General features: G+C 39.5%; 1 protein-coding gene across 1 annotated transcript; it reads left to right on the forward strand.

The window, feature by feature from the left end:
• Positions 1 to 9574: 9574 nt before the first annotated feature.
• On the forward strand, positions 9575 to 11235 carry LOC134352324 (interleukin-22-like). The gene is made up of 5 exons (XM_063059624.1): positions 9575 to 9960; positions 10055 to 10120; positions 10233 to 10382; positions 10608 to 10670; positions 10965 to 11235. The coding sequence occupies exons 1-5, from the start codon at positions 9799 to 9801 to the stop codon at positions 11088 to 11090; spliced, it is 567 nt and encodes a 188-aa protein (XP_062915694.1). The 5' UTR covers positions 9575 to 9798; the 3' UTR covers positions 11091 to 11235.
• Positions 11236 to 23862: the final 12627 nt, after the last annotated feature.

The raw sequence follows: 23862 nt of genomic DNA on the forward strand, positions 1-23862 counted from the left end.
TGTTAGTTTCTACCGCACCTTTGCCTAAACATGCAATTAAACTAAAACAAAAAAAAATTCGTTAAGAGCACGTTTTCAATCTATGACAACCAATCTTTGTAAGCTAATGTAAAGTTGCTAGATGTGAGCAATAATTGATATTAAATATTTTCCAAAACTACGTAATTCGTTTCACTAACTGGAGATAATCTGCAGATACTGGAAATCCAAACAACATACTTAAAATGCTGGAGGAACTCAGCAGGCCAGGCAGCATCTATGGAAGGGTCCGGCTGAAACGTCTCTACCTGAAACATCGATTATTTTCTTTTCCAGAGATGCTGCCTGGCCTGCTGAGTTCTTCCAGCATTTTGTGTGTGTCTAATTCGTTTCACCAATCATTTGATGATCAATGTCATCAAATAGACTTAATTTTATAGAAATTCCAAAGGCTTCTACATAAGTTATTGTTTTAATATGACCTGGGGAAACGGGAGAGAAGCTGAGGTGATTCAGATAGAGATGGCATTGCACACTGTGGCATCCTGGTATCCCTTTCATTACTTTTGTTTCCCCAACTCGCTCAACAACAAAAGAACCTGATCATAAATATCACAATAGATTAATTAATATGCATCTATATTGACACTGAGTAATAAATGAAGATAGGTGAAGGAAGAGAATTCATTAGACCATAGTTGCAGAAAAATAAAATCAAAATTGGTACTTTTGTAATAATTATTTGATGGTTGATTGGTACCTCAAGTTCATCTGATTTCTTGCCATGACCAACAGCACCCCCTCCCCACGTGAAAGGTCCCAGTGCACATCAAGCAACAGATTATACCTCCTGTGAAGTGAATATTTTAACCCTGTGTTTACTGTTCCACATAAAAGTTGTGTGCAACCAGTGCCTGACTGTTAAATTATCAAACGCATGTGTTTTAGAATCTGTTCAGAATAATAAAATGTAGCAATTAGAATCAAATACAAAGTTAAAGCTATTGAGCAAACTAATAGCATGGTGCCCAATTATCACTTTTCATTAAGCAACCTCCTCCAACCCCCAAACAAACAAGATTTTTTAGCTGCTAGTTGACAGATTATTAATGTAACCAGCAAAAGATGAAAACTCATCAAAGGACTATGCACAGAATCCAGCTTTCCCTCTTTTTTTTATAGCTGCATGGACCATTGTTCTGAGCAGTAAATTTTTCCTCAGACTGAAAATTGTGCAGCACTTTAAATGTTTTTGTAATATGCATACTATGAATAGTTAAAATGGAAATTGAAAAACCACATACTCTTTATCAATTGAAGGGTAAAATGAAATATAGTACAACAAAAAAATCTTTAAAATTTCATAAACTTACCCTTGTCTGGCTTTATCACAAATCCATTGTCTATAAATACTGTCCAGATTAACTTTGCATCCAGGTAAAAGATATGTCTCTATCCTCATTAGATTATCAAAATGTCCCTCTTTTAGTCTGTTTCTGAATTTTCATTTGACTGAATTCATAACACTGAATCCATGTTTGCAGTCAGCTCCAGAAGCTTGAAATTTTCCGATGATGTCAAGAGATCAGAATATAGAATTTTTCACATCAAACCACCACTAACTACAACTCACAACACAAGTAAACAATGTCAGACAGTCAAAACAACTGAAAGACACAATGGAAAAAATAAAATGTTTCGACTAGATGGCATCGGCGTTCAGCAGGTTTATTAACAATAAGCTACCAACTTCCATTCAGTATTCATCATCAGAATTTGTAACAGTGATGTAAATTGAAACACTGGCAATGTAAATACATTGAAGCTCTACAATCTTTCCAAGTAAAGATTGTGGTACATTTATAATTTAGTAAAATTATGGATTATATTCACTAATACATAAATTACAAAGTATTTCACAATTTTATTAACATAGATTTCAAAAATATATTAGCATAATTTCAAAATTGTATATTGTCTATATTGTCAGCAACGAAGGCAATGTGTGCAGGAGCGCTTCAGTTACTGCACAGCAGCGTACCCACGTAGCATAGAGGGAACAGTGACGTAGTCAGTTGTTTTCATTGGAATAAATCAATTTCAGCTCTAGCTCAATAGAAAGTGAATTAAGTGAAGGTGTGAGTGTATTTTAAAAGTTAAGTATTATTAATATAAATAACACATTTGATACTTTCTCTCTAAAAGAACAGGTCTGAAAGGCAAACTAACAGAAGTGACAGTCTTCAAAATTATGAAGGATGTTTGATAGTACAGCTGTAGAGAAGATGTTTCCATAACTTCTAAACTGGGACCATAGAATTATCATTTAGATCATTTAGATCATTTAGATAATAATGGGGAAAACCTGGATGAGCACGTGTGGAAGAAGAATAAATGGATGTTTATCATCTTGAATGAAAATCTATGATAAGTTCCTATGGATCACAAATGTTCTTTAAAAACTAAAATTACTCAGCAATAGAGCATTATATTTCTGTGAGTCTCTTGTTGTTCAAATTCTTAATTATCAGTGCTATGTTCTGTTCACTCATTTTTCAGTCAAGCACACTTAATGCTGATACATGGAATATGCAACTGCTATTTATCCATCTGATTAGCTCAGTCATTAATCATACAGCACAGCAAAAAGCACTTCATCCTGCCCCCCCAACCATGTCTAGTCTGACCTTCAAGCACCTATCTAATATTAAACCCATTTACCAACACTTGGTCCATAGTCCTCTGTGCCTTGACAATTCAAGTTCTCGCCTACATTTTTCAGATGCTAGGACAGTACTTTGAATGGGGTTTATAATGTTGTCTTGCGTGGAACATAAGCTGAAAGAGTTCATATCCAATTAACTAAAGTAAATTAACATCCATGAATTGGCTTTTCCCTGACCCCCGTTGGAAATAACTTCCTTTTCATAGAATCAAGGTAATTGTCTGTCTGTCTGTATCTTGTTTTACGGCAGTTGTCATCCAGCTTAATGGTGCATTACCGCCAGCCTCTGCTCCAGAATGTGCACTAGACATACATTCTAAATCCCTTCACCCAATCACACACACACACACACACACACACACAAACCTACACTTCACCCTCCCATCTTTGACCATCTTAGTATCCTATTCCTGTTTATTCGTCATATTCTATAAAAAACCCCTGTACCCCTTAAAAACGCTAAAAATACCTGGACTTGTGCTCTCTCACCTATCAAGGTAATTGAATCCAACTGATTTATTATAAGTGGTTTTGTCTTCACTCCATCTTCGTTTCTATGGTAACATTCACTCAAAGCTGCCAGGAACAGGTTAGGTTGTTTGGACCTAAGGGTTTGTGTTTTGCTTGTAAAAATTCTTGTTTTGTTCCCTAGAAGATAATAATAAAATTGATCAAAATGAGACCTTTAAGTACTTTAATCATAACAGCGGGTTTTAATCAAGCTGATGCAAAAATGCATTTCGATGTTACTCATCCTTTATCATCAGAAGGGCACTAAATGTGGAGCACAACAGATGTGCTGCTTATAGTTCTGATTACCATTGAAAAGCTATGATTTAAAACAAAGTAAGACTGAAAAATAAGGTATTCAATATTTATCATTCTCTGTTGTGCATTGCCACTTAGCTAAATCTCATGCTGTGACTGCCTTAATGAATTTAATTGATTTCTAATGTTTAAAGGTACAGTATATATATATTTTGGAATTTTTAAGCAGTTGTGTATAATTGTTTTTGAATGTAGATGAATTAAAAATAAACAATATAAAATGCTTATGTGGTCCTTCACTGGACTGTCAGCTTTAATGGAAACATTGTAACTGCAGACTGATGCCTTGCTGAAGCCTGTTCTCCTTTCTGTGTCTATCACATCTATCTCTAAAACTACTGAAATGCTTGTGGCAGTGTAGCCCATGTGGTAATTAAGGTTTTTGATGAAAATACTGGTGGTCAATCTTCTGGGAAAGCCGATGTGAGAATAAACAAAGCATACATATTAAGAATTCTTCCCTTTAATTAAAAGTAAATTATTTTTGCTCTATTATGCCCAATGACTGAAAAATTAATCTTAGGCGTTAACAATTACTTGCCCTCATTTATTTGCTGTATACAGAATTGTCAATTTCCGTTAACACGATTGCCACAGAACCTGAGATCAGACACTTTGCTTCAAGGCTCAGCACGTGACAGAACACTTTGCAACATTTTGGCAGTAGTACTGTAGGTTGAGCATCTATTTTAAACCTTAAAAAAGTCACATTATTTTTCAACTTCCAGGTTGAAACTGGTTCCATACTTTGAAGTGAATGTGCAATAAAGTGGATGGCTTTTATATTCAAGACATAAGATTTCACGGTATCAGGTCAGGTATCATACCGGATTTGGATTCAGATTTATTTATCACTTACATTGAAACATTTGGGTGGTAGGATGGAGATGCATCTCTACCAAAGAAGGTGTAAGGTACTCCTTTCTCCGCTAGCCTGCAGGTCACCTTTGGGCAAGGTCTAGCACCTGCTTGGCCTCCCGATTAGGGTCACGTGAAGCCATGGGAGCAGGTGGTGGGTGGTCGTAGGAGCAGTTGGTGCAGATCACAAGTCCTGGTTATGCAACCACTGACGCCAAGCAGACAATCTCTGAAGAGTATTGATAATGGCTGGGGTCAGCCATCTTGTAAAGATGCCACCCAGAAGAAGGCAATGGGAAACCACTTCAGTAGAAAAATTTACCAAGAGCAACCAGAGTCAAGTTACATAATTTGTTATCATTGATAAATCTGTGCTGTGAAATTTGTATCATGGTGATATTTGATGTTGTGGTGTTCGCCAAGCTTGCCAATTAGCTTGCAGATGTTTCAGCACAGTCGAGGTAACATCCTCAGTGGCTCTTAGGAGTTTGTAGAAACGCGAGCCAAAGGAATTCAAAGGTCAACGCAAGGGGTAGCCAATCAGGAGCAAGGCAAGCAAATGCATACAGGAGCCTATATAAATGCGAGCACTCCCAGAGAGAATCACCGGCAACTGCAACTGGTGATGAAACATCTGAAAGCTAATTGCCAAGCTCAGTGAACACTGTAACATCAGATGCCTCAACCCAAGCTACCAATATTCAGCACCTTGGTGATATTTAGGGATAACATTCAGATTTTCATGGAACTCAGAACTTGTCCATCCAGCACATTGTTCCTCCATCCTTCTCTAAACTGCAATCGAACTAAGACTGGCTTTACTTTTGTGTTTTACATTTCAAATGGATGTTTTACAGTATTTGTGGTTAAAGTCAAGTAAAATCAATGCAGAGTCCTCAGTGTTTATTTCAGGTTATGGAAATGCGCAGTATCAGTATTTCAAAGTGAGGGTTGAAATCCATGTATAGGATGAAGTTGCCACACCTGGCTATTAATTATTCACTAGATGTGCAGGATAAATGAAACTGGTGTATAAACTATTAGATAAAGATTAGCTTTATTAGTCATACAGTGAAATATCTTGTTTGTGTCAACGACCAACAGTCCGAGGATACACTGGGGCAGCCCACAAGTGTTGCCCAGCTTCCGGCACCTACATAGCATGCCCATTGTTTACTAACTCATATAGCTTTGGAATGGGGAGGAAACTGGAGCACTCAAAGGAAACCCATGGGGATAACGCTCCGGCAGCAGCAGGAAATGAAATTGGGTCACTGGCGCTGTAAAACGTTACGCTAACTGCCTCACTACTATGCCACTCTGGTGTTTAGTCTTCAGTTAGTTTTTAAGTGTGATCAATAGTAGTTATTCACACAAACTGTGGTAACATGAGCAGTTTTAGGCCACGGGTGTGGTGAGGACCGACAAGTACCTGGGGGTGCACCTGGGTGACAGACTTGAGTGGAGCACCAACAAGAAGGGCCAGAGTCGCCTCTACTTCCAGAGGAAGCTGAGGTCCTTTGGAGTATGCAGGCCTCTCCTTCATGTGTTCTACCGGTTTGTTGTCATCAGTACAATTTTCTATGTGGTGGTGTGCTGGGACAATGGCATCAACACGGGTGATGCCAACAGGCTCAATAAACTGATTCAAAAGGCTGACTCTGTTATAGGAGTCAAATTGGACACACTAAAGGCTGTGGTACAACAAATACTCTACGGAAAATCCTGGCAATTCTGGGCGATGTTTCTCACCCTGTGCATGCCACCTTGGCTGAACAAAGAAGCACATTTAGTAATAGATTAAAACAACTGCGCTATTCCAAAGAGCACTATATGAGGTTACTCTTACCCTTGGCCATTAGACTCTATAATGAGTCAACCTGTAGCCTGGAGAAGTGATGACACCCTTCTGTTAGTCTGTGTGAGGTAGTTTATTTTTATTTTTTCTTACTTATCATCTAATATTTGTATATCTGTGCATTTGTAATGCTACTGTGACTCTGTAATTTGCTTTGGGATTAATAAAGTATCTATCTATCTGTCTTATCTTAGAAAGGATATGCTGAAACTGGAGAGGGTTCAAAGGAGTTTCATGAAAATGCTTCCAGCATTGAAAGGCTTATTATATAAAGAGCTTTTGATGGCTCTGGGCCTGTATTCACTAGAATTCAGAAGAATGAGGGGTGATTGATAGAGTGGATGTGGAGACCATGTTTCCTATAGTGGGACAGTCTAAGACCAGAGGACATAGTCCCAGAATAGAGGGTCATCCTTATAAAATGGAGATGAGAAGGAATTTCTTCAGCCAGAGAGTGGTGAATCTGTGGAATTCTTTGCCACAGGCAGCTGTGAAGGCAAAGTGTTTATGGATATTTAAAGTAGAGGTTGACAGATTCTTGATCAGTCAGGGCATGAAAGAATACAGGGTGAAAGTAGGAGGTTGAGAGGAAAATTAGATCAGCCATGATGAAATAGTGGAGCAGACTCGATGGGCCAAATGGCCTAATTCAGTTCCTATATCTAATGGTCTTATGGTATGGAACACCTAATTTTTCAAGTGTGAAATTTCATTCAATCTGAGTTTATATAGAGTTAAAAACAACATAAATATTACTTACTTACTTACTTGGACCCTTGGTCTCGGCTATCTCTGACCATCTGTCTCCATCGTCCTCTGAGAGGTATGTTTGGAGTTCAGCGATGTTTCTGCAATCTATTGCATTCTCTGTACAGGGAAGTGGATTATACAGCTTCACCAGAGCCCTGTTGGCTGGGCTTAACCCTTTCCACCTCTCCATGGTGCAGGCATAGGGTTGGACTTTGAGAAGTGAATAAATATTAAAAATTGCTTTTATTTTTACATTTTAAAATCTTTTTTTCTTTGTACTGTGAGTCAATGATATTTTTCGTTACTTTACATGGTTTAAGTGATGATACTTCAATCTGGTTGAAGAGTCACAGGGTTGCTTGCTTTTCTTAAATACTCCCCCGGTAGTTTGTGTCACACTGGATCATCTTCTTGAGCATTCTTGAATTGTAGGATTAGTTGCTTCTACTCCAACTCAGTGAGCTCTGAGGTCACTGGCAAAGCCAATGTTGGATACACAATCCGTGCTTCATGGAGGGCAGGAAGTATTTGATGGAGTGGGAAGTTTAGCAAAGTGGTGTGCTCTTTCTGCCACTTCTCTCTGAATTCAAACTGCTTCCCAAAAGATTCAAGGTGTTATCCTGAATGTCCCTACTCCATTTTGGGCAATAATGAGCCTGGAATTCCATAAGTCATTGAAGGTACAACATTTTTTTTAACAGAAGCTGCTCTAACTCTGCAACTCTACAACTCATTCTCAGTATTATTTTTCTGCTGCTTTATTATTTGCATTAAATTTTCTTCTTTTGCGCATCTATTGTTTGTCAGTATTTGTTATTTATAGCTTTTCATGAATGCTATTGTATTCCTTTATGTTCCTGTAAATGCCTGCAAGAAAATGAATCTCAAGGTAGTATATGGAGACAGGTATATACTTTGATAATAAATTTACTTTGTGTAGGAGCCATGCATCTGGTATTGATCTGCATTGTATTCTGTGTGCAGTGTTTATTATGGTAGCTACCCATGTGGGTGAGAGCATGGTAAAAGCAAAGAGAATAAGTTGCCTATTCATGCTTTATTCTGGTTAGTTTTAGAGCTGGGGACCACCAGGTGTGATATATTTTATTGACCGCTTAATTTCATTTGAAATAGTTTACCTCTATTTAACTTTGCTTAAGTCCACTTAAGTACATTGCATTTCGTTGATTTGAGTTTCATAAGTTTCTATACTTCAAGATTGTATGTTTTACTAGTTACTAATAAAGGATCAAATACATTTCTTTGACTTTTTGAACATTGGTATTGGATTGGATCATGGAGTTTGTCATACAGAATAAATCACCTTATTTCATCTCTAACAGCGGCGCTGATTTGTTTGGGTAGTCGCCACACTTGGACTTTGATCATTTGAACTTCCTGATATTTTCTTTCTGTTATAGACTTTGGAATAGATTACCTGTTTCAAGATTTTAAAATTGGGCATACCAATAGCTAGAAATCCTCTGATGCATTAGTGATGATCTTGCTGAAAGCCATTAAATGTGACAGATTTTGGAATCTGTCTAAGGGAAAAGGAGATAGATATTTATTTTTGCATGAATTACTGAATCATAGAAAATTAAAACACAGAAAGAACCATTTTGCCTGCTGTGTCTGTGCCAGCTAAGTAACAGATCTAACTTATCCTAACTTCCAGCATTAGGTTTGTACCCCTGCAGGTCAAAACTCTTCAGGTACACTTCCAGGTGCTCCTTAAGTGTGATGAGAGCTTCTGCCTCCACCACCTTTTCAGACACTGATTTCCAAACCATCAACAGCCTACTTCTTTTGCCAATCAGTTTAAGGATGTCATCTGACCTTCACTCCTCAGTTAGAGGTAACAGGTCCTTCCAATTTTCTGTGAACTTATAAGGAGACCTGGATATCTTGATTAAATCTCCACTTAGCATCCTCTTTTCAAAATGAAACAATACCTACCTGTCCAATCTCTCAATTCGTAAATATGTCTGATCTTGCTATCATCCTAATAAATCTGTAGTCTGGCAACCAGAACTGTATGCAGTACTAAGGCTGCATTTCAGCTGGTGGTGAGGGTAACTTGCATTTCATATTGGTTTACAATATTATTAAATTAGCCCTTTTAACTCGTTTAATGATTCAGTTGGCCATTCTCTTACCAGTTAGTTATATCAGATGACATTGAATTTCTTTTTATCTCTGGGCATAACATGTTTGTGCACAATTGAAACGTAGACCTATTGATCTTATATTCCCAAAGAAAAAAAAAATTCTCTGTGTCTTTGAAATAAGCCTGCCCAAAGGACACAAAACAAAATCCGTCCGTTCACCCTCTAACTTGACTGGAGTCAGCTGATTAGGTCACCTTAGCTATTGACAATAAATGTTCGAGCATTTTTTTGGGGTGAGGTTGGAGGAAGTTGGTCACGGTGAGGTGTCTAATTAGGAAAACTACCATTAATGGTCATAAAATAGTTTTTTTTAGCTCGAAATGCTGATCTTACTAGAACGTTTGAATTTGCACAATCGGCAGATCCGAATTACCTGCTAGAAAGCGGAAATTTATCGAATAAACTCCACACGTCATCAGATCATTGAGGGAAATTTCAGTACTACCTTTGATAGATATATAAACATTGCACACCGGCAGTCTGTTCAGAAAAGCAGATAGCGGGCTAGCTCAACACATCTTTTTCACGTTTGGTTATCAGCCTTATCTCAATCTTGATTAAGGTGCAGCGAAGTTAAGATAGTTTTGACTTGCAAGTGAGCTAGATCTGTCAGATAGCTTGTTTTCAGAATGTACTCCCTCGCGTCTGTAGCTGTGTTGGTACTTGGTTGCTTTGCAGTCCTGGGGAGCAGCGCCCCGAGTCTGAAATCCAGGAGATCGAGTGCGGTTTGTCACGTAGAAGAACATTTACTACGACAAATGAGACATAAGTTTCATGCCCTGTCTAAAGATGTAAGTAAAGGAATTTGCCTTACATTCTGCATTCAAATTAATGTTGTTTCAAGCTTTTTAACAACATCTCTAATCCATATCCATCATTTCACAGGCTCAAAAGCACGACGAGGATACGGAGACGAGACTAGTGGGAAAGGACCTATTTCGAGGACTGGAGGTATGACACTGTATTGGTGCGATGCTCTTTAATCTCACCGAACACACGTGATCAATTCACAGTAGCGTTTCTTTTTGGAGAATACCTGTAAGATCTATGGTTTGCTTTGCAGAAATCTGGTAGTTGCTACGTTCTCAAAGAGGTGATTGACTTCTATCTTGGAACCGTTCTCCAGTCTGACCATTTGCACGCCAAATATTCGCATCTAAGCGACGTTAAAGAGTTTCTCGCCGTTCTCATGAAACGGCACATGTCTGACTGCGTAAGTGTTTCCTATTCTGATTGAACCAATTCAAGATAACGTAGACTTGATACCGCCTGCATTTCAAACGAGTAATTAAGTACACAGTGTTATGACTCTGCTGGTGGGCAGACAGCTCAAATTCGGGCTCAGTAGTAGAAGGGAGAGGAACTATACGAAAGTACTGCTGACTGGAACAGGCGCTGAAACGAGTTCTTGTGATTGAATTGGTTGTGTTCTTTTCAGGATACTGAAGATAAAACGAAAGCCAACAAAAACATCGAACGACTGAAACAGAAAGTGGAGAAGGTAATTTACTAAGAATTCATGCACATTGTGCAGATCAGATTCCAGACATAAAACTGTTGTGCTCGTAGTGAGGTACTCGGGAATCACCTGTACAAATTCGATTATGTTTCAACAATGTGATACAATCAAGAGTGAGAAAAAGAATTGATCTCAGTAGAGTTCAGCATTCGGTATTCATGTGACTTTCTGTAACCATCTTTTCGGCGCTATGTTTCGTGTAGAGGATTTCCTAGTTTTCCTGCACTGAATTAATTCAACTGATGTTAATTTCTTACTCTGGTTCGTTTATTCCAGCTCGGCAAAGCGAGTGAGGCCAAGGTTGTCGGGGAGCTGTTCATCCTCCTGCAGGAGATAACGAGCCGCTGTTCAACACCAGGATGGAAACCCGGACACCAGGGGAAATCACCGATTGATAACTGAGGAAAGCAAACCAAGACGCAAGGAAACAGTACTAGTTTCCCCCAAAAAATATGTTTTATTAACTTAACAAGGAAGTATTTATTTCTGATGTATTTATTGTGTATAATGTTATACACATCATTGTAATTACTTACAGTAATTTTTGTGTAGCGATCAACATTGCCTTGCTAATGGTCACTTGTAATGCATTTTTATTCATGTATGGCAGAAAGTCGAAGATAGTGGCTTTATAAAACTGAATAAACCTTTGAAATCATTTTCATGTCATGATATTTATGTTACACGTGAAGGAACTGTTTTATGCAGAAATCGTTACCTTAATAGCAAAATATCTTGAAATGTTCTACATTTCGTTGCAAGGTCAGCATCTAGTTTCTTCCGGAAACAAATAACCATTACAAACAAGTCTATGCCGGGTTGTGATTGGAAAACACAAATGCAATGCGCAACTTTATCGGTTAAACGTTGAAGACAAGTTGAAGAAAGGTTCGAAGAAAGGTTCTTTGAATTTCATAGGCCTTGTAATAGCAAAAATTCCACCAAAACACCAAGCTCGCTAATAAATAAACAATTGAAATGCTTTCCTGTTAAACCGACCGGATCTAAAATCTGGTATAAAGAATTATCACTTGAAAGAAGGTAGTGTTAAAAGAATCTGCAGGGATTTCTTCACAAGGAAATAATTTGTAAATATTGCGTATTCTGATAGACCAATTAACCATGTACTGTAATAAGTGTTGGCTGTTGCTGTTATAGTTTATCATGAAAACTTGACGTCTGTCAAACAACGATTATTATAGTTGTCGAATGAGTGTTCGTTTAGATTTAGGACGCCTAGTTTCAGTTTTTACAGAAGCGCCTATCGCCGTTCAATTTGGCGTGAGTAAATGAAGAGTTCTTATCTCCCAGCACATAAACAACAGAAGCACAATCTGACGCGACGTCATAGACTCCCAAAGAATTAAATTAGGTCTCTCTTGGGATTACATAAGGAAGAAATCATCAGAAATGATGTTATGTTGTAATAATATTATGGATTGCATGTTAAAGACGTCATCCTCATTGCGAAATACGGGACAAACTTTTTCTTCGTTTTAGTGGAAGAAATGGATCGTTCAAAACTAACGCGCAATATCAACATGCGCATGAATGCATTAATATTTCTGGCTATTCGCACCTGAGCAAATATGTTTGATACTCTTTCAAGAATAACAGTGATATAATTTCAAGTTCCCTTAGTCGCCGTTCGGAGGAGAGTTCTGGGATTAGGACCCAGTAGTGATAAAGGAAGTAACATCTCACCAAGTGGAGAACTTTCAACTTTGCGTTCCCTGAACTTGTTGCCAATATCCTTCCACGTAGGTTTTAGGGGTAATATGGAAGAGGTATCATGAGTTACTAGGCTGATCAGGAAGATCACAGCACTGACTCATGTATTGTAGACACCTGAGTCAGTAGATGAGTTACCTGCCTCGGAATGGCCAGGAAATGACTTGTATATGCACACCATTCAGTGAATATCGTACATGACCACTTTTGATGTTATAATGAAGGTAAGGTTATAAATATGCAGCTGAATCATGTCAGATATGAGAAGTACATTAATTTATCATTTTATCTTAATTACCCTTCAGCGCAGGGAGATTTTCCCTTGATTTCTAATGACTTACTTTTATAGAGCTCCTTCCAGACACTGTCAAATAATACTTTAATGTCAACTGAAAAGCAAGAAAAAGAAATAACTGTAGATGGTGATAAGCTGACAAATAATCAGAAAATGGTGGGAACACTCAGCAGATCCGCAGCAAGCATGGAGAGACAAAGGGAGTTATTGTGAAATCAATGCTCTAACATCATTGCACTGTCATATTCAGCATGTCCGTTTCCTGACCTTATTTTTGTAACTACTTGAAACAGGAGAGCGGTTTCCTGGATTACTTTAAGTGGTCTAGATGACAACAGGAAAAGCACAGGAGAGCTGCTTCCATAACGATCATCAGTTATTTCTAATAAATTATTTTTATTATTCCAGATTCATTTTAATTAACTGTGTTCAAGTGCCTCAGCTCATGCTACACATCCAATATCTATATTACATTCCATTGCACTACATCGTACTTTACATTTGAAAATCTGTATGACATTCTATCACACTGTATTAAAAAAATCTCCCTTTGTGAAGATAACCCTTGATCTTAGGTTTCCCCCATTAGTTATGCCATTCTTTTCATTTATCTTTGGTTTCCCACATACAATCATACAAATCAAGTGCGGAAGTGTACCTACCCCACTACTTAATAAGATTATGGCTGGGTGTAATCTCAAGTCTGCATTCTTTTTCACCCATGATTACATTGGATGACAAAGATTTTTTTCCAGAATACTTTTGGGTGTCTCTTATGGATTTTGGGCTGCTGATCATGAAAATCACTATGAAATTTCCCTGTCATGCACCTTTTTTTAAAATCACCCATACATGTTATTTCAGTTCATAATTCAAGTCAATTCAAATGTTGCTCACAATGTAGGCTGAAGAGATTTCTATCTTGTCCCGGCATGTTTGGGCATACATAGGCAGGGCAGATTCTGAATGGCAGAACAGGTTTTAGAAAGCTATAAATTTCCATGAAGGATTTTGATATTTGAGACAGATGTTTCCCAAGATAACTGATGTCAGGATTAAGGAAGGCATTTTTGTTGGGCCGCAAATCAAACAGGTCATCAGTGACAAGCAACTCAAAAAAATTCTAGTGGGACCAGAGAAAATCACATGGAAGGGATTCTAGAATGTTATTGAAAATTTTCTTGGCAACTACAGAGCACCAAAGTGCGTGCTGCTAACATGTACAAGTCAGCAACCGGACATTCTGAGGCAAGTAGATCTACTGACTCCTCAGCTATCTGCAAAGCATGGGTCAGTAGGGTTATCTTCCTGATCAGCCAAGTAACTCATGATGGCTTCTTCCATATCACGGCTAAACCTTATGTGGAATGACATTGGCAGCAGGTGCAGCTGATCTACCTGTACATGCAGCTGGTTGACATCATGCTTCAAGAGCATACAAAACCACAAAATGCAACATGCCACTAAAGGTTCATTTTCTGCATTCCCATCTACACTTCTTCCCTGCAAATCCTGGCACTGTCAGTGATGGGTATGGTGAAAGTTTTCACCAGGACATTATGGTCATGGAGAAACAGTATCAGGGCAACTGGAATCCATCAATGCTGCCGGATTATTGATGGACACTTAAGTAAGTATACTCAGACACTGAGTACAAAAAAAAACCATCAACAAAACATTTTAACTGAGTTGATTGATCGCAAAGCATCAGCACTATTATGCAATTAAATGCATTATATTCAATAAAAGTTAATTTCTTGTTTCTCCAAATTTGTACGTGATATAGGCTGTCTGAAATTATGTTTGTGTTCAGCTTCAGGGGATTTATCATAAACAAACAAAATTGCTGAGGAAGCAACACATTGTCCCGTGTTATTTTTCACCCCATTATTTATCAAGTATTCATCATCACTGCTTTAAAAATATTTAGAGATTTAATGCCACCATTCTTTGACAAAAGAGCATTCCAAAATTTTTTTACACATTGAGAGAAAGAATATGATCTTCATCTGCCTTTAAGGGGTGACTGCTTCTAGATTTACCCTTGAGACAAAACGTCCTCTCTTCATCTACTCTGTTAAAACCTCTCAGGATCTCAGAAGTTTCTATCAGATCACCAAGCTGAGCCTGTCCATTATTTCTCTGGAGATAATCTAACCGTTCCAGGTACTAGTTTAGTTAAACCTTCACTGAACAACTTTTTGATATTTTTTCTGTCAACTTGGATTATTTCATATTTTCCCCATTAACCTCATTTCCAAATCTTTGCGCACTCACTTAACCCATCTACGTCACTTTGGCTTCTTCAAAACTTACACTCTTACCTATCTGTGTCTCATCAGCAATTTCATATTTTTTCGAGTACCAATATGAATTTATATTACTTACGGCATTCATAAAGTAAAGCATTCCGAAGGTATTATCAATTGAAATTTGACATCAACTCATATAATTCGGTGATGGATCTAAAATTCATGATTAGGTGGGTTTTGATACATGTTGCATTGGAAGGAATAAAGATAGAAAGGCAAGCATGTTTAAGGAAACAACATGTTAAGGAGTTTAGTACCTTGGCATTTTAATGATGGAGAAATTTAAAAATCCATAGTTATGAGATCAATATTTCCAGAGTGCAGATGTTTAAGGGTTGGATTACACATGGATAAGAGCTGAAGCCATGTAGGGATTTGAAACTACAATGTGAATTTTAAATAAAAACATTGTTTCATCCTTCAAATTAATGTGTTAATTAATTTGTAAACTGTGAGTTAACCCACCTACAATTCACAAACTGCTTATACTGACAAATTTAAAGCAGATGCGCTCACTTATTGAACTAATAGCTGATTTGAATAGAGCAAGTCATAAAGCGACTTGCTTAGTAATATCAGGAGTAGACTGGGGAACAAATCATGTCCAACTTAAAATAACTTGCAGTGTTAGAACACTGCTTCTTGTAAAATTCAAAATTTGTTTTCTGCTATTAAGAAAACTGTTTGAACAGGTTGCTCAATTGACAATCTAGCCTTGCAAAATGTCAGCACATGTGGTTGATAGCACGTGGGAGAAACAGTCAGCTACAAGACTTTGCCTCACAGCAATGAAAGATACTGATCATTAACATTTTAAAGTGGTTTTCCACTGAATTCAGGTAAATTACTTTTATCTATTGGTATAATAATAAAAATGAATTCATATCACAAACCAAATGTAAAGGAGGTGGTTAAGGCAGGCACATTAATAGTATTTACATGGACAGAAAGGTTTATAGAGATATGGGCTAAATCTGGGTAAATGAGTAATGTAGATAGACATTTTGGTTGGCATGAGTGAGTTGGGCTGAAGGACATGTTTCCTGTACTCTATGATTCTATGAAAAAGCAGATTTCTGAGGAATAAAGACTTTTGGAGGTTGAGATTATGTATTATTTGATGCATTATTAAAGAGTTTTAATATATTGAATGAAAAAGTGCTTTGCAGAAGCTGGCCATTTTTTGCAGATTTATGAAACAGATATATAGAAAATGATCCCTTATATGAGGAGTCTATAGCTTACAGCAAACTTAAAAAGACAAAACATATTTTAGGAGCCCATTGAAATAATCATATGCTTCAATTTAATAAGTAGGCTTATATTTTCCATATCTAGTCTATACTTGCAAGGACCTGCTTGTTTTGAAAGTAGAACCAATGCATCAGTTTCTATAAAGGGTTACCATTTTCTAGAAGGCTGTGCATTAAAAGCTCAGGCTGTAAATTTTCATCAGCTATACAGTCACAGCTTTAGATTTAATACACGCATGATAATACATTGGATAGGAGTAGACCGCCACAATTCTCATTCAGTTCCTTTGGTTATTTATTGATAAGTAAAGGAGAGCTTTATCTCTCAAATTATTTGTTCCATAACAGCATTTTAATATCAATATGAAATACTATTATTTGTGTTCCTAAACCCCTAGAAATTTTATTTCATTTAGTTCATCTTTTGCAATCAAAAACCCAATGGTAAAATATAATGACAATTGTGTTGTAATCAGATTAGTTCTGGTGACAGAAAGCAGAGAGTTGCAGAATGAAGTGACTTCAATGTGTTTTTTTTTTAAGAAAGTCATATCCTGGTCTTTTTTTTTGAAAATATGGAAGTATTGACAAACACGGTTTCCTGACACCCGACTTTGATTATGTCTTGGTTTACAACTGGTGAATGTATCAGAAACTTCTGCTATGTGATTTCCAGAGTGATAATGGGAGATTTTTTTAAGGAAGTAAATAATGCAGTACTGTGGATCCTGGTTAATTGGGACACATCAGAACCGGAAAATATTTGTACATCAGGTGAAAATTTACAAAATACTATATCATGTTTCTGATTGTGTACAAAATAGAACACTCTCCACTATCAGGGAAAGAGCATAAACCTATCACAGTGCAAGTGTCATCAACCGTCTCGACTTCACCGCACCTTGTCCCCATTCCAACCTCACTCCTTCGGAACGCTCTGCTCTCCACTCCCTCCGCACTAATCCTAACCTTATTATTAAACCCGCCGATAACGGGGGTGCTGTTGTAGTCTGGCGTACTGACCTCTACCTTGCCGAGGCACAGCGACAACTCGCGGATACCTCCTCTTATTTACCCCTCGATCGTGACCCCACTAAGGAGCACCAGGCCATTGTCTCCCACACCATCACCGACTTTATCTGCTCAGGGGATCTCCCATCCACTGCTACCAACCTTATAGTTCCCACACCTCGCATTTCCCGCTTCTACCTCCTACCCAAGATCCACAAACCTGCCTGTCCTGGCAGACCTATCGTCTCAGCTTGCTCCTGCCCCACCGAACTCGTTTCTGCATACCTCGACACTGTTTTATCACCCCTTGTTCAATCCCTTCCGACCTATGTTCGTGACACTTCTCATGCTCTGAAACTTTTCGATGGTTTTAAGTTCCCTGGCCCCCACCGCTTTATTTTCACCATGGATGTCCAGTCCCTATATACTTCCATCCCCCATCAGGAAGGTCTCAAAGCTCTACGCTTCTTTTTGGATTCCAGACCTAATCAGTTCCCCTCTACCACCACTCTGCTCCGTCTAGCGGAATTAATCCTTACTCTTAATAATTTCTCCTTTGGCTCCTCCCACTTCCTCCAAATTAAAGGTGTAGCTATGGGCACCCGTATGGGTCCTAGCTATGCCTGCCTTTTTGTTGGCTTTGTGGAACAATCTATGTTCCGTGCCTATTCTGGTATCTGTCCCCCACTTTTCCTTCGCTGCATCGACGACTGCATTGGCGCTGCTTCCTGCACGCATACAGAGCTCGTTGACTTTATTAACTTTGCCTCCAACTTTCACCCTGCCCTCAAGTTTACCTGGTCCATTTCCGACACCTCCCTCCCCTTTCTAGATCTTTCTGTCTCTGTCTCTGGAGACCGCTTATCCACTGATGTCTACTATAAGCCTACTGACTCTGACAGCTATCTGGACTATTCCTCTTCTCACCCTGTCTCTTGCAAAAACGCCATCCCCTTCTCGCAATTCCTCCGTCTCCGCCCCATCTGCTCTCAGGATGAGGCTTTTTCATTCTAGGACGAGGGAAATGTCTTCTTTTTTTAAAGAAAGGGGCTTCCCTTCCTCCACTATCAACTCTGCTCTTAAACGCATCTCCCCCATTTCACGTACATCTGCTCTCACTCCATCCTCCCGCCACCCCACTAGGAATAGGGTTCCCCTGGTCCTCACCTACCACCCCACCAGCCTCCGGGTCCAACATATTATTCTCCGTAACTTCCGCCACCTCCAACGGGATCCCACCTCCAACGGGATCCCACCACTAAGCACATCTTTCCCTCCCTACCTCTCTCTGCATTCCGCAGGGATCGCTCCCTACGCAACTCCCTTGTCCATTCGTCCCCCCCATCCCTCTCCACTGATCTCCCTCCTGGCACTTATCCGTGTAAGCGGAACAAGTGCTACACATGCCCTTACATTTCCTCCCTTACCACCATTCAGGGCCCCAAACAGTCCTTCCAGGTGAGGCAACACTTCACCTGTGAGTCGGCTGGGGTGATATACTGCGTCCGGTGCTCTCGATGTGGCCTTTTATGTATTGGCGAGACCCGATGCAGACTGGGAGACCGCTTTGCTGAACATCTACGCTCTGTCCGCCAGAGAAAGCAGGATCTCCCAATGGCCACACGTTTTAATTCCACATCCCATTCCCATTCTGACATGTCTATCCACGGCCTCCTCTACTGTAAAGATGAAGCCACACTCAGGTTGGAGGAACAACACCTTATATTCCGTCTGGGTAGCCTCCAACCTGATGGCATGAACATCGACTTCTCTGACTTCCGCTAATGCCCCACCTCCCCCTCGTACCCCATCTGTTACTTATTTTTATACACACATTCTTTCTCTCACTCTCCTTTTTCTCCCTCTGTCCCTCTGAATATACCCCTTGCCCATCCTCTGGGTCTCCCCCCCCCCCCCCGTCTTTCTTCCCGGACCTCCTGTCCCATGATCCTCTCATATCCCTTTTGCCTATCACCTGTCCAGCTCTCGGCTCTATCCCTCCCCCTCCTGTCTTCTCCTATCATTTTGGATCTCCCTCTCCCCCTCCAACTTTCAAATCCCTTACTCACTCTTCCTTCAGTTCGTCCTGACGAAGAGTCTCGGCCTAAAACGTCGACTGTACCTCTTCCTGGAGATGCTGCCTGGCCTGCTGTGTTCACCAGCAACTTTTATGTGTGTTATAGTGCAAGTGATTTTTTTTTCACATCTACATTTTACATAGAAGATTTGAAAAAGTTAATTTGTTGATACAGCTTCTGAATCCATTCAAAATGATTGAAATAGCTTATTAACCTTTCAAATGTTTTTTCATGCCATATGGATACTGTGTAAAAATTGCTTTAATTTGCACCAAATAATGAACCTGTAGGCATTAACATATATAAGCATCTGTTAGTCTCGTGAGACCATGGATTTGCGCCTTGGAAGGTTTCCAGGGCGCAGGCCTGGGCAAGGTTGTATGGAAGACCGGCAGTTGCCCATGCTGCAAGTCTCCCCTCTCCACACCACCGATGTTGTCCAAGGGAAGGGCACTAGGGCCGATACAGCTTGGCGCCAGTATTGCCACAGAGCCTTGTGTGGTTAAATGCCTTGCTGAGGCTCGAACTAGTGACCTTCAGACCACTAGACTAACGCCTTAACCACTTGGCCACGCATTAACATATACATATATTCTTATAGTGAAGAAACATTCTGATCTATAGATACTGCAAATGAAAATGTGTTGTGTTATTTGACATTCCTGTACTGCAAGACTCAAATATTTATCAACACGTACATTACTTTGAGATCTTATGGTTCTTCTGCAGCCCCACCAGGGTCTTGGATATCCTCCACCCACTCCAGTTCTGTGGCCAAATGAGGCCTGTGTAGGATCCACATATTTGATCACAGGTGAAGCTTGTCAAGCAGGCTGGTAGGTTGGTTGAGAGACGGTGTGTTCTTTCTGCCATTTTTTGGTGACCCCACCCCTCACATGCTCTCAATAAAATGACTCCGGTATCTCAGTAAATTCCCAATGCTCTTTCTCCATTTTGATAAATCACCAGCCAAAGACTCCCAGGGGTCAGTGAAGCCACTGAGTTTTTTGCAAGAAAGCATTGAGAACATTCTTGAATCATCAGCCTTTATCTCCCTGCAAATGTTTTGGCCATATTAATCTCAAAACATAGTGCCTGGTTCTGAAGTGCAGATAAGGTGACCTAATGGAGCTATCTGCATCTAATTTATATGTCAATGCTTAGGGATCTTGGCAGGGAGTGGATGCTGAAATCTGTTCACCTCTGATCATAGAGGAGTTTGAAGATACTCTCTGGTGCTTGAGATACCTGCTGTATTTATGAAAATTGTATGAAGGTGGGGATCACTTATAGATACTCATGTCAAGTTTCAGGTCGTGATCTGAAAGTACTTTAGATTTCCAGACGTGCAGAAGGTGTTTTGGAATATATTTTGGCATTGTTCTCTGGATTTGCTGAGGTGGCTACAGAGATATGGAAAATTACCTATGTCTTCCAAGGTTCTGGCATTCTACTACTTTGATTGGTTAGGATTTGTGAGAAAGTTGGTCAAGGGCTTTTCTTTTACAGATGCTTAATGTAAGTCTTATCATATGAGGAGCGTTTGATGGCTCTGAGCCTCTGCTCACTGGAATTCGGAAGAAACAGGAGTGACTTCATTACCAATTGAATGTTGAAAGGCCTTGATAGAGTTGATTTGGAGAGGATAGTTACTATGTTGGGGAAGTCTAAGACCAGAGGACACAGCCTCAGAATAGAGGGATGTCCTTTTAGAACAGAGATTTCTAAACAGGAATTTCTTTAGCCAGAGAGTGGTGAATCTGTGGAATTTGTCGACACAGGTGGCTGTGGAAGCCAAGTCATTGGGTATATTTAGGGGAGAGGTTGATAGATTCTTGACTAGTCAGGGCATGAAGGGATACGGGAGGTCAGGAGGTTGGAGTTGAGAGGGGAAATGGATCAGCCATGATGAAATGGCAGTGCAGACTCGATGGGCCAAATGGCCTAATTCTACTCCTGTATCTTATGGTCTTAAGGTAAGGCCATTCTCTCATCCATTCTGGTGAATGTTAACAATGACTTAGACATTGGCCTCTGAGTTACATATACACAATTATAGTGCAGTTTGAAGCTTGAAGCTGGAGTAACTTCAGTTATGGAGTGGAGAGAGCATTGAAAAGAGTGTTGGACTAATGCTAAAGACTTCCTTGACCTATGTCTGCCCTATATATCGAATAGAATCAGAGCATATTTATCTTGATTTCAGATGTGTCACGTGTGCCCATCATTCTTTCAATAAGGAACTGACTTTAACCTCATGAAACTTGCAACAGACTAAATAAAAAGCTACAAATCCGAGTTGCAGAATGAAAATTACTTTCTCACACAGAACACTCTGTGTCCATGAAGGATAATCCCTGTGATTTCTGTATGTTAGATTACTAGTCCAGTCATATATTATTGTTGGGGGTTATGATATGAGATTTTATGATATGAGCACCAGATCATGAAATGGAATGGGTTGGGCCTAAGATTTCAGTTTTGGTATTAATTCACTGACATTGTCCCCATTATTGACATCAGTTACTGGCATTTGCTCTGTAGCTTTACCACAGATAACAACATTTTGCATTTGCCTCTCATGCAGACAAATTATCTGTGCCAACCTCACTGTGACTTAAACAAGGAGCCTATTGAACCAAATTCGATATTCGAGTAGTCGATCTCTATATTTTTGATGTACAGTTCAGAAAGTTGCAAATATATAAGAACAGCCACAACCTTGTTTGTTCACTTCTCATTACAAAATATTTCACTCCCTTAGTGGGTATTGCATGGATAAAGTTCACAATTATAGGGCATGAGTCCAAAATGAATAGCACTCTCCAATTCCTTTTAGCTACTCTAGGACCAATCTAAATGGTATTGATAAAGAGATACCCAGTTCAATCCTAATAACATGCTCTCATTTGGAACTTAGCTGGGGTGTTCTAAAGAGGATTTAGAGAAACCATAAATCATAACCTGTACAAAGGGACTATCTCTGAGAGAATAAGCAGGTTGGAAACGTACTTGCTTTGCTTAGTTTTGTTTTTTTCTTATTTCTCCCTTCTGCTGAAAGCACTGAGTTATGTTGATCCATTGTTTCTTTCTGCTCCTGCCCAACTGACTTGCGTCCGTACCTCAACTCCATTTTGTCCTCCTTGGTTCATTCCCTTTCCATCTACATTTGTGATACTTCACTCTCAATCTCTTCAATTACTTTAAGTTCCCTGGCCCTGATTGCCTCATTTTCACTGGATTTCCAGTCCCTGTACACTTCTTTCCCTCATCAGGAAAGCTTTAAAACTCTGCATTTTTTTCTAGACAACAGATCTAACTAGTTGCCCTCCACCACCATCCTCCTCTGTTCGGTGGAACTGGTCCTTAACTACAAAAACGAAAACAAGAGAAAATATGCAGATGCTGGAAATCCAAGCAACACACACAAAATGTTGGAGGAACTCAGCAGGCCAGGCAGCATCTATGGAATGGGATGAAGGTTCCCAGCCTGAAACGTTAACTGTATTCTTTTCCATTGATACTGCCTGGCCTGCTGAGTTCCTCGAGCATTTTGTGTGTGCTGCTTATCCACAAAAAATTCTCTTTCTGCTCCTGCCACTTTCTCCAAACCTAAGGTGTAGCCCTGGACACCCAAATGGTCCCCAGTTATGCCTGCATTTTCAGAAACAGTCCACGTTCCAGGCTTACACTGGTAATGCTGTCACAACCATGAATTTGGCAACACAGCAGATACAGCAATTGCGCTCGTGAATATACACGTGTCAGCTAATTATTATTTCATTGTGTTAGCATTTAACTCCATTCGTTCCGTCATAGCATTTGTCAAGACTTGGCCACAGCACAGCAACGCTTCGCTGCCTGTTTGCATTCAGCCTTGCAGTAGAAATTGAACAGTCGAGTCAACCGACTCTGAAGACGAGCGGTATTCATTTTATTCTTAGTTGTTCTTTTCAGCCGTAGTGTAGGCTTCATTTCTCATTTTGAGAGTTTTAGTTAATGGCCCTGTTTGGCCTAGCATTAATTGTTTTCTTTTCCCTTCAACACTGTCTGCATTAAAGTCTGTGAACTATCGACCCACTTCAGTGTCTCTCACTCCACACTTGGGCCATATCCAAACCCAATGACAAATGCTCCCCAGCTCTTTCTACAGTACATTGATGCTCACTGAGCTCATCAACTTCATCAACTTTGCCTCCAACTTCCACCCTGCCCTCAAATTTACTTGGTCCTTCTCTGGTGGCTTTCACCCCTTTCTCAATCTCTGTTTCCATCTCCGGGGGCAGACGATATACTGAATCTCACAACTATCTTGACTGTACCTCTTTCCCCCTGTCGCTTGTAAAAATGCCATTCCCTTTTCTCAGCTCCTCCATTTCTGCCACATCTGTTCTCAGGATGAGGCTTTCCATTCCAGAACATCTGAGATGTTAATGATCCTTCCATGGTTTCAACTTTGAACCAATTAATGGATTTTTAAACTTGTTCTCTAAA

Source organism: Mobula hypostoma, chromosome 9 (genome assembly GCF_963921235.1).
Source record: "Mobula hypostoma chromosome 9, sMobHyp1.1, whole genome shotgun sequence".
Taxonomy (NCBI): domain Eukaryota; kingdom Metazoa; phylum Chordata; class Chondrichthyes; order Myliobatiformes; family Myliobatidae; genus Mobula; species Mobula hypostoma.